Source organism: Ochotona princeps, chromosome X (genome assembly GCF_030435755.1).
Source record: "Ochotona princeps isolate mOchPri1 chromosome X, mOchPri1.hap1, whole genome shotgun sequence".
NCBI lineage: Eukaryota > Metazoa > Chordata > Mammalia > Lagomorpha > Ochotonidae > Ochotona > Ochotona princeps.
In genome coordinates this window covers 81,112,296-81,124,430 of record NC_080865.1, presented here as the reverse complement: position 1 = coordinate 81,124,430, position 12,135 = coordinate 81,112,296, and the positions used below count along the sequence as shown (strand labels likewise).

The 12,135-nt window shown below is 47.5% G+C and overlaps 1 protein-coding gene across 7 annotated transcripts in view; it reads left to right on the top strand.

The window, feature by feature from the left end:
- The window catches only part of SEPTIN6 (septin 6), a 74,790-nt gene that overhangs the window by 51,096 nt on the left and 11,559 nt on the right, over positions 1-12,135 (top strand). For all 7 annotated transcript variants that reach the window (XM_004587643.2, XM_058659116.1, XM_058659117.1 and 4 more), the window contains 3 exons: positions 649-745; positions 5,273-5,441; positions 8,490-8,622. In XM_004587643.2, coding sequence (XP_004587700.1) covers positions 649-745; positions 5,273-5,441; positions 8,490-8,622 — 399 coding nt within the window. The remainder of the gene's footprint in view (positions 1-648; positions 746-5,272; positions 5,442-8,489; positions 8,623-12,135) is intronic.

Below are 12,135 nucleotides of genomic sequence, written 5' to 3'. Positions count from 1 at the left end.
TCTATTAGGACTGACATGTTCCACATCCACCTTTCATAGCCATAGCTTTCTGATGCCCTCTTTTCCATGTCCCTGTTTCGGGGACAGTCAGTGGACTGGAAGGGATGGGGGATGGGCTGCAGATGATCATCTGCGAGCAGCTGAGAAAGGAGAGTGAAGGCGGAGCAGCTTCGGCTGGTGGCCAAGGCCCTGGAGGGATCAGTGGTTGTGCTGGGGCTGCACTCCAGATGAAATCCCATGTTCTGCTCTGAAGAACCTTCTTGGGGTCCAGTGATTCTAGCTGTTTGCTTTTCCTTCACCCTCTCTGTCTCACATAATGCCCTCAGTCCTGCTCATTCGCCTCCTGAAGGCTTTTCCCTCAACAGTAGCTGGGGAAAGTAGACAGCTTGCAAATTGGTCGCTCTGCTCATTTCTCTATGCCCTGTGCATTGGGCTATGTTGTTGTGGGCTTCTGTTGGGGGTTTCTGAGCAGCAAAAGCTTGAACAAGGACGCTGATCCAACTCCACATTACACACTCTCACACACAGACACAGAGCTCAGGAGTTTGGCAATGGTGAGAGTGAGGGCCACTGCAGAGGCCCTGGGGACTAGGGCCTGCTCACTGCCTTTCTCTTCAACCCCAAGCTTTTGTTTGTTCTCTGTTTCAGGCCCACCTGCCATTTGCGGTCATCGGTAGCACAGAAGAACTGAAAATAGGCAACAAGATGATGAAGGCGCGACAGTACCCTTGGGGCACAGTGCAGGGTAAGTGAGAAGGGAGCCCCTCTGTCTCTATTCTTGTCCCCAGCCACTATCTATGACAAATCTCTAACTTGCCCCGTCTCCTTTCATTCCGCTTGCATCTCAAACAGCCACAGGGGGGCGCTAGCAAGCTCTCAACTCCCTACCTGGATTCTCTGAAGTAAACATATTCCTTTTGTCTCTAATGGCAAAAGCCCTCCAAAAACAAAAGCCAGGTTAGGAAAACAAAAAAGTGTGCATACCTGCCCAATAAATAAATAAATCTGAGCACCAGGATGTTTTCAGCAGTATTGTTTGTGCTGAAGCTTTGACATAATGAGGTGTTATACAGAAGTGAAAAAAGGAAAAATGAGTGAGCTACAGTTACATCTCCATGAATGAGCCTCAGAAATGCGCTGCTGGGCCTGGTGCGGTAGCCTAGCAGCTGAAGTCTTCGCCTTGAACATGTCAGGATCCCATATGGGTGCGGGTTCTAATCCCAGCAGCCCCACTTCCCATCCAGCTCCCTCCCTGTGGCCTGGGACGGCCCAAAGCCTTGGGACCCTGTACCCACGGGGAAGATCTGGAAGAGGTTCCAGGCTCCTGTATTCGGATTGGTGCAGATCCAGCCATTGTGGCAACTTGGGGAGTGAATCAACGGACGGAAGATCTTCCCATCTGTCTTTCTTCCTTTCTGTATATCTAACTTTGCAATAAAAATAAATAAATCTTTAAAAAAAAAAAAGAAAATTACAGCAAAGCTAAGTCAATCAGAGTACATACTGTAGGGCACATTGATGGGAATTCTGAAAGGAGGCAACAGTGGCCAAGGGATACACTTTCAGAGACACACTGGTAAGACTGTCAAGAAGACAAAGGAATGAAAGCACAAAGCCAGGGCAGTGGGTGTCATTGCCAGAGGGCGTGGAGCATGGATAGGAGGCCTAACACTGTGAAGGAGCACACTGCAGTTTTCAACCTTCTACTACTATTTAACTTGGGTTATGAAATACTTGTATTAGGGTTTATTATTATGATTATTATGTTCTTTAAATTGCACATACAAAGAGTCTCTTCAAAAGTTCATGGATGGGGCCCGGCGGCGTGGCCTAGCGGCTAAAGTCCTCACCTTGAAAGCCCCGGGATCCCATATGGGCACCGGTTCTAATCCCGGCAGCTCCACTTCCCATCCAGCTCCCTGACTGTGGCCTGGGAAAGCAGTCGAGGACGGCCCAATGCATTGGGACCCTGCACCCGCGTGGGAGACCTGGAAGAGGTTCCTGGCTCCCAGCTTTGGATCGGCGCACCGGCTGTTGCAGTCACTTGGGGAGTGAAACATCGGACGGAAGATCTTCCTCTCTGTCTCTCCTCTCTGTATATCTGACTTTGTAATAACAATAAATTTAAAAAAAGGTTCCTGGATGATGTATATTATGAAAACAAAAAAAAAATTTAAAATATTTTATACCCAAGTAATTTTTTTAAAGATTTATTTATTTTTATTGGAAAGGCAGATATACAGAGAGAAAGAGAAACAGAAAGTCCACTGACTCAATCCCCAAGTGGCCACAATGGACAGAACTGCACCAGTCCGAAGCTAGGAGCCTGTAGCCTCCTCCAGATCTCCCGCACGGGTGCAGGGTCCGAAGGCTTTGGGCCGTCCTCAACTGCTTTCCCAGGCCACAAGCAGGGAGCTGGATGGGAAGCAGGGCTGCTGGGATTAGAACCCGCACCCATATGGGATCCTGGCACATGCAATCCACGAACTTCAGCCACCAGACTACTACGCCGGGTCCCCAAGTAAATTGTTTTGAAAATGTTTCAAAGGCAGAGTGACAGAGAGACATAACTTCTATCCATCATTTACTCCTTAGATGGTCACAGCAGCATGAGCTTGGCACTCCAAGTAGGTCTCCCATCGAGGGAACTTCTGCTGACTTCCTAGATGCGTTAAACCGGGAGCTGATTGACAGCAGAGTCACTGGCACAAAAACTGCCATTGTGGGGTGTCAGTGTTGCAGGTAGTGGCTTAATCTGATGAGCCATCAACACCAGGCCTCAAATTTGTATTTGAATTCCATTGTCCCCAGACCTTTAAGTCTCCTCACACACATTTCATACAGTCTTTTTATCTATGATTATTTCATAATTTTTTAGGAAAAAAACCCTCAGACATAGTGTATAAACACTCAGGAATGTTCCTTTTGTGGTCTGTCTGACACGTGTTCAATTACCCTCAAGACTGGTTGGTTCAGTGACTAAGACAGGACCTAGACCATGGGTGGGGGAGGATCTCTGGTCCTCAGAGTCTACAACTGTAAACTGGCACCGGGTAAGAGCATGGTGGCTTCTCTATAAGCTTTTCCCGAATACTGGGCAAACAACCAACTGGGAATGGTGAGAGAGCCACATCACATACCAAGAGTGGTGCTGTGTTTTAGGGTACACTATAGACCCATTGTATGTTCAATAGATAGGACCAGACTGGCTAGTAGAATCATGCTAAGTTGTCTTCTCTGCCATTTGGGGCTGGGGATGCTCCACTAGAGACACTTACAAATGGTTTCTGCAGCAATGGCTTCACCCTGGGATAACATTGTGTTCTAGGAGACAAGAATCTGAGATGAGAGGAAGAGAACCCAGCAGGCATAATTCTATGAGTTATTTCCTCCTGCTTGAACTTCCCTGTATCCAACCAAAAAACGGGGCCTTTAGAAAGTTTTTGTTGTGAGTCTAAGTTGACTATTATAGGGCCTGAATGAGGAAGAAGTTGTGCATCACTTGGGCAGCCTGCAGGGGCATTGGACTCGCCTGTCTTCTCACTGACCACTAGGTGTCACTGTCCAGAGATGGGTGTGCAGGTGTCACAGAGCACACATAGTCCACACAAGTTATCTTACATTCTCAGATGGCCTGGGACTTTATTGCTATGCGGTAGTTCGTAAGCACAAGGGTTATGTGAGTCAGGTTGTGCTTTGGGAACATGACTCTGTTGACCACCAGTCTGCCACTATTCTGCTTGATCCTGGATCCCAGAACCCCCTTTCTACCCGATCACCCTCACCCAGACCTTGCAAGATCGAATCTGGAGAGATTGGATGTGCTCATCGTCTCAGATTCCACTGGTGCTACACAGTCAGGCCATACACCCCCATCCCACACAGAGGAGTCATGCCTCCGCAGACACAAACAGAGCACACTGCTCATGACCTCCTTCTGTTCTGGCTGAAAACTCACCTTGCTATGACTCAGTCCACATCTCTGTCATGCTCAGACACTGCCCCACATGCAGATCTTTGCCACCTTCTCTCAAGGAGGGAGCTTGTTCCCTCAGGCCAGAAAGTGGGGACCACTTTCTCCTGCTCACTGTTGCTGCTGTCAGGCCATTAGCCACCTCTACAACACACCTTGGAAGCTTTTACCATGTAGAAGGACCACACCTTTGGATCATATCCCTCCTTGTCACCATCATCTATCAATACCGTCACTTTACCCCTTATTCGTAGCCTGTGCCTCTCCCCTACATTGCCTGAGTTTGAGTCCTGACTCTGCAGCTTGCTAGCTATGTGCCTTGGTCAACTCCCCGCCCCACTGAGAACTTCCAAGGAGTGTTCCTTTCTGTGTTGGATAAATTGCTAGTCTTCCTTCTAGAGTCATCTTAGGAATGCTTTCCTTGTAAAGCTGTCCCTCCCCAAGGAGTTTTTTTTTTAAGATTCATTTTATTTTTATTGGAAAGGCAGATGTACAGAGAGAAGGAGAGCTAGTCCACTACCAAGTCACTCCCCAAACGACTGCAATGATCAGAGCTGAGCTGAACTGATCTGAAGTCAAGAACCAGGAGCCAGGAAGCCTCTTCCAGGCCACCTAAAAGGCTAGAGAGTCCCAAGGCTTTGAGCCATCTTCTATTGCTTTCCCAAGCCACAAGCAGGGAGCTGGATGGGAAGCGGGGCAGCCAGGATATGAACCAGTGCCCATATGGGATGCTGGCACATGCGAGGCAAGGATTTAGCTACTGAGTCATCATGGGGACCCCCAAGGAGTTCTTAAACCTTACCTCTTCTAAGCTTTCATTGTGAAGATGATTAGAACTCCGTTTTTGTAATTTGTTCATTATATTATATTTGTCTATTTACATCTGTTTTTCTACTAAACTGTAAACTGCCAAGGGCAAGACTCCATGATTCATTTTTAAATTTCCAGTGCCTTCTACATTCCTGGGAGCAGAGATTCCACAAATATGTGTTGACGATCTGACTGGCTGGATGTGCCTAAGCTGTTGTCCACAAAGTGATGCAGAGCAAACATGCCTTTGGGTTGCAGCACTATGGGCGTGTTCTTAGATAGTTTTTTGGTATTGATAGTTTTGCTCTGCTGCCACTGTTCTAACTTTTCATTTGCCTTTTCAATATAAAGGCGATTTAGGAGACACCTTTGCAATGCTCTGTGTACCCAGGTTGCAAGATGATATCATTGTTAGACATCCTGCCTCTCTCTTGTGTCCATTTTTGCTTCTGCCGGCTTTGCTTTCAATCCCCCACTCCTGCTGTGCAGTTGAGAATGAGGCCCACTGCGACTTTGTGAAGCTGCGGGAGATGCTGATTCGGGTCAACATGGAGGATCTGCGGGAGCAAACCCACACCAGGCACTATGAGCTGTATCGCCGCTGTAAGCTGGAGGAGATGGGCTTCAAGGACACCGACCCTGACAGCAAACCCTTCAGGTACTGGTCACACCAGCCCAGCCCAGCCCAGCCCAGCCCAGCCAAACAGTCTGGTGTAGAATTCACAGGGGAAGCAAAAGATGGAGGCTATGACTGGAGGAGGAGGGGAAATACACCTGCCAGTTCCACTAGCTCTGTCCACTGTTTCAGGGGAGCCAGGGCACTGTGGTGCTGCTCTGAGATAGTTACATGTGTTGATAAACTGCAGCCTCTTTATTCCCTGTCCTTAACGTTTGTAAGTTCAAGTGTAAATTTTGTTTTGATCATGGATTGCTAAGGATCACTGGCGTATTTCTTAAATCAGAATGTAAGATGCTTTCCAGGAATATCCTAAAAGCAATCTAGTATGTGGTGAGAGTGAAAGACCAAGTGGAAGTGGCTGAACTGTGTGCATGATGTGTGATGTCAGCCTTGGATTGTAGATGACCATGCGCTCTCCTTCCTTGTGGCTTGTCCTTCCAGCTCTTGGAAACCACAGCACATCGCTAAGCAAGTTAGAGGGATGTTTGTGGGTGAAGAGGCCTTCCAGTGGTCTTGCAGATCCCAGAGAGCCTGTTGCAGTGGAGAGCTGGCCTCTGGCCTAGCGAGCCAGTCCTTTGGGGGCTCGCCTGCTTCAGGACAAACAGCCTTGCTCCCAAGCAGGCAAGGACAGTGTCCACTGGATCTGCTGAGCTTGGAGAGAGGCAGGCTTGACTCTGTGTTGTGGGAGCCACCATGGCTTCTTCTCTCCTTCCTCTCCAACAGCTATTTTTTGTGTGTGTGCGTTTTGTGGAAGAGAAGGTACGCTTCTTCCTGGCTACGTGGTTGCCTCCCTTTCATACCAAGACCTCTGTTTCCATGTTGCATGTAACTGTTCTTATCCTGTAGAAACGTTCCCTTAATTATGCCCTTTCTTGCTAGCCTCTGCCCTATCAACAGGTGTGGCACCCTTGGGAAGGAGGAAGTTATTTTAAGCAGTCATTTCCTCAGTATCTGGGTGGGGGGGGGAGGTAGGCGGAGGCAGGGATTGGACCCTCCTTCCCGTAGATCCCAAAATCTGCAAATGCTCTGGCCCTTTCTTTATCATGCCTATAATACTATTTGCCTGTAACTTGTGCACATATTCTTATATCATTTAGATCATGCACATATTATGTATCAATACCTAACACAATGTAAATGCTAATGTAAATGGTTGTTTGGAGAATAAGGACAAGAAAAAGTCAGGGAGTGGTGCCATGGCATGGTAGGCTAGGCTTCTGCGTACAGTGCAAGCATCCTATATAGATGCTGGTTCGTATCCTGGCTGGCCTGGGAAAGCAGTGGAAGATGTCTCAAAGCTATAGGACCCTGCACCCAAGTGGGAGACCCAGAGGAGGCTCCTGGATTCTGGTTTGTTGAATCAGTCCATCTCAAGCCAGTTTGGACACTTGGGAAGCAAACCAGCAGATGAAAGATGTCTCTGTGACTCTATACTTTCAAATAAAAATTTAAAAAGTCCTCAAAAAGGAAAGTCTAAACTGTTCAGTATACATACAGTTTTTAAGTTTTAAAAGTATTTATTTATTCATTTGAAAAAGAGAGGAAGAACTATTCCGTCCACTGGTTCACTCCCAAATGGCTGCAATGGCCTAGGCTGGGCCAGGTGAAAGCAAGGAGCCAAGAACTCCAACTGCCCCACACCCCATGAGTGGCAGGAGCCCAAGCACCTGGGCCATCCTCTCCTGCTCTGCCAGGTGTATCAGCAGGGAGCTGGATCAGCAGTGAAAAAACTGGAACTCAAACTCTCACTTCGGCATGAGATGAGAGTATCACAAGCAGCAGCTCAACCCTCTGTGCCACAATGCCAACACCCTTACATTTGAAAATCTGGAGAGTCCCTGAGATAGCTCCCATCCACTGGTTCACTCCCAGATGCTGGCAACATAAGGGGCTGAGCCAGACTGAAGTCAGGACCTGGGAACTCCATTCAGGTTTCCCAGATGGGGAGAGGCAACTGAATCATTTGGGCTGCTGCCTCCCAGGGTCTACGTTAGAGGAATCCAGAAACTAGAGCAAGGTATCAAAGCAAGACATCCTGATGTATGAATGCATGTTTTTAAAAGATTTATCTTATTTTTGTTTGAAATGCAGAGTTACAGAGAGAAAAGGAGAGAGAGAGAAAGAGAGAGAGAGAAAATCTTCCATCTGCTGGTTTATTCCCCAAATGGCCACAATGGCAAGAGCTGAACCAATCCAAATCCAATAGCCAGCATCCATATGGGATGCCAGCATCACAGGCATCAGCTTTTACCACTGGGCCACAGCACCAGCCTCCCAACTCTTTATTGCGGTCTCCAGTGTCTGCTTTTCCAGCTAGACCCAGAAACCTCGCCTTTCCCTACTCTGCAGTTTTCATGACACCCTCTAGCCATATTGAAGTGTAGTGGCTCTCCAAGTGTTCTATTCTCTCTCCACTTGTGCTGTTACTCAGGCTGCTTTCTTTGAAAGCACAATTCTGGCTCTTCTGTACCAGTCTAATTCCTATTTCTTTAATGAAACCAGAGTGGACCAGGGAGCCTTAAGCCCAGGCTTCTCCCACTAGTCCGTGAGTTCCTTATTGGCAGGCACAGTGGCCATGCCTTTGGATGCTGAGTGGTGGAGCATAGCATTCAGCATGGGGTAGACTCCCACCAAGTGTCTGTTGAACAAGTGAACTGCGATCAGTTTCAGAGCCTGCGCCTGGCAGTGCAGTACAGGGGGCAAGGCCCAGATGAAGAAGGGTCAGGAGACCCAGTTGCTGAGCCCAGCTCCGCCTCCCAAGAACTGTGTGGTCTTGAGCAAGTCATCTTATATCTCTGGACCTCAGTTTCGCCCTCTGTTAACTGAGATTTACAGAGCCAGATGTCTTAGCTTTCTCCTGGTGTCATGTGCCAAGGCAGCTGCCCTTGTAATTCTGGTGTTGTGCACCCTTTTGGAATAGGGGAAGGGAGGATAGAGGCACCCTAAAGAAATTCTTGGGACCCAGTTTTGATGCCATAGGAAGGAGCCATCGTGGAGACAGAGAAAGTAACCTGACCCCGTTCGCAGTTTACAGGAGACATATGAGGCCAAACGGAATGAGTTCCTAGGGGAGCTGCAGAAGAAAGAAGAGGAGATGAGACAGATGTTCGTGCAGAGAGTCAAAGAGAAAGAAGCGGAGCTCAAAGAAGCAGAGAAAGAGGTAAGGATGAGCTGGGGTGCCAGGCTAGAAGGGCAAGGAAGCTAGGTGTGGCTTCTAGAGAGCTGCCACTGGGTAGGGATTGGACACAACCCCTGCAGCCTTGGGAGGGGGCTGTGAGAGCTGGGCATCTACTCCCCAAGGCCAGGGTGCTTTCCATCCTGTATTACTCAGTTCTCTAAAGCCATGCTGACCCATGTGGTAGCCACAGGGGCTTTTAAGTTGCTTTTGAAATTTTGAAACTATCATGTTTATTTCTTTTTCAAAAGATGAGTTGATTTGAAAAGCAGAGTGACAGAGAGGGACAAAGAGAGAAAGATTAATTTTTCATGTGGTAACTCATTTCCCAAAATGACTTCAACAGTCAGAGCTGGGCCAGGCCCAAGCCTGCAACTGTCCTGATCTCCCACATGGATGGCAGGGGCCCAAGCACTTGGCCCATCTTCTGCTGCTTTCCCAGGTACATTAGCAGGGAGCTGGAACAGAAGCAGAGCAACTGGATCTCGAACCGGTACTGTGATATGGGATGCAGGCATCCCAAGTGGTGGCTTAACCTGATGTTCCACAGCACCTGCCCTTAAAATTGCTTTAAAGGCCAATAATAGGTATCATTTGTAAGAAACAATGTGATGTTTTGACATCTGCCTACATTGCTGGGTGGTTAAATCAAGATGTTTATATCAATCCTATCACTTCCCATCCTTTTTGAGTGGTGAAAACATATTTTGTTTTTTAAAAGATTTATTTTATTTTTTTTTTGTTTTGTTTTTTAAAGATTTATTCATTTTATTACAGCCATATATACAGAGAGGAGGAGAGACAGAGAGGAAGATCTTCCATCCGATGATTCACTCCCCAAGTGAGCCGCAACGGGCCAATGCGCGCCGATCCGAAGCCGGGAACCTGGAACCTCTTCCAGGTCTCCCACGCGGGTGCAGTGTCCCAATGCATTGGGCCGTCCTCAACTGCTTTCCCAGGCCACAAGCAGGGAGCTGGATGGGAAGTGGTGCAGCCGGAACACAAATTGAGGCCCACATGAGATTGCAGAGCTTGTTAGCCATTAAACCATCATGACGGGCCCATGGTGAAAACATTTAAAATCTCCTATTTAAACCATTTTGGAACATAGAGTAAAATGGAAAACTCAGTCCCCCAGTCGTATTAGCCACATTTCCACTGCCCAATCCTCATGTAACTCATGACCATCAGAATGAAACACACAGAGAGCATCTTCACTGTCACAGAAAAGTTACTGGACATCTTGAGAAAGCCAGAAATCTTCCATACGGTGGTTCACTCATCAAATGCCCATAATAGGCCAGGAGAGTTCAGACCAAAGTTAGCAGCCCAGAAATTCATCTAGCTCTTTCATATGGGTGAAGAGGTCTCAAGGACTGGGGTCATCACCTGCTACCTCCCAGAGTGTCCATTAGCGGAATGGAAGGAGAAGCTGGAATTGGAACCAAGGTAGTACGCTTTAAGAAAAAAAAAAGATTTATTTAATTTGAAAAGCAGACTTACAGAGAGAAGAGATAGAGAGAAAGATCTTCCATCTACTGGCTCATTCCCAAAATGGCCACAATGGCTAGAACTGAACTATTCCCATTTAAAGCCAGAAGCTTCTTTTGGGTCTCCCACATGGATGCAGGGCTCTAAGGCTTTGGACCTTCTTCTGTTGCTTTCCCAGGCCATAAGCAGGGAGCTGGATCAGAAGTGGAGCAGCTGGGACTAGAGCCAGTGCTCATATGGGCTGCCAGCACTGCAAGGTGAAGGATTGTCCTGTTGAGTCATTGCCCTAACCCAGACTAGACAGATTTTACACTGTGATCTGATAGGCTGTCTGGGCTTTTCACTGTTTAACTGATTCCTAAACCTTCATAGTGAGTCCCTGGATAGCATTTTGTGCAAGGTTTCTTGTACCAGTTCACCTGTACCAGATTAACCAGCCTGAGACCTTGCTTTGGCTATGTCTGCTACCACTTCAGCTCTCTGGGGCCTCAAAGTAAGAGTGAAAGCTCTTCCTTACATTCCAGGTCTCTTTACTTTCACTCCACTGTGATCTCAAAGCTTACAGCCAGAGGCTGTAGCCATATGAGATCGACTTTCCCTTGGTTTCACTTTGGGAAAGACAAATGTCAACCAGAACTTCTGAGAGGAGAGGTGAGGAGCTCTCAAAGATGACTCAACTGGCTAATCCTCCACCTGCCAGTGCTGGCATCCTGTATGGGTGCCAGTTTGTGTCCCAGCAGCTCCACTTCCCATCCAGCTCCCTGCTTGTGGCCTGGGAAAGCAGTCGAGGACGGCCCAGATCCTTGGGACCCTGCACCCACACAGGAGACGCAGAAGAGGCTTCTGGCTCCTACCTTTGGATCTGTTCAATCCTGTTTGTTGCAGCCCTTTGTGGAGTGAACTAGTGGATGGAAGATCTTTTTTTTTCTGTCTTTCTGTAAATCTGCCTTTCCAATAAAAACAAATCTTTTTTAAAAAGGCAGGGGTGACAGCACAATAGATCATTGACTAAATCCTCATCTTGAATGTGTTGGAATCCCACATGGGTGCCGGTTTGTATCTTGGCTGCTCTGCGTCCCATCCAGCTCCATGCTTATGGCCTGGGAATGCAGTAGAGGATGGCCTAAAGCCTTGGGACCCTGCACCCACGTAAGAGACAAGGAAAAAACTCCTGGATCCTAAATTCGAATTGACTCAGCTCCAGCTGTTGCGACCACGTGGGGAGTGAACCAGTGGATGGAAGATCTTTCTCTCTGTCTCTCATTCTCTCCATAAATCTGATCATTCTCTCCAATAAAAAAAAATAAATCTTTTTTTTTTTTTTTAAGGAGGGTGTAGAGGACACGAACCTAAGCCAGGTTAAAGTGATGAATGGGCAACCCAAGCAATAGCCCCTCTCCAAGTGAGCAGGGGAGAGCTGGATCATCCAGCGCAGTTTGCGATGTGACAGTCCCAGATACCTGGAGGACCTGGAGAATTAATCTTCTTCATGGCATACTACACGTGCCACAGCATCCTGAACTCTCTCAATGCCTCCAACAAAAATGAAAAGTTAGACTTTCCCAGTGTCTGCCATTAAGAGAGATTTGTGCTGATCTGTGCCCCTTGTTCTCTGATGCCCTTGTGACTATGGCAGACTGAAACAGCCTTGCTCTTCTCTAGGGACTCTGGTTGTATTCATGGCTAGTTAAGCCTCCCCTTGGTTAAGGTTGAGGTTGCTGCACTCACTTCCTTTTATACCTCATTTCTGTGTCTGAGGGTAAGTGTTTCCTGTAGCCAGCTTTGCCTCTGCTGAAGTTTTTTCTGCACTGTGGTGCTCCTTCTTGATTGTGGGGGGAAGGAACAGGCAGGGGCCTCTTACATATGGGAAGTCCTATTGTACAATCCTTTAAAGACCAGGTTGACCTTGGCAAACTCCTTAGTTTCTCAGAACCCATTTCCTCATAAGACAAAAATAGAAACTGCTTATAAAAATTAAGGCTTGGTCTCTAATAAGCACTCAATAAA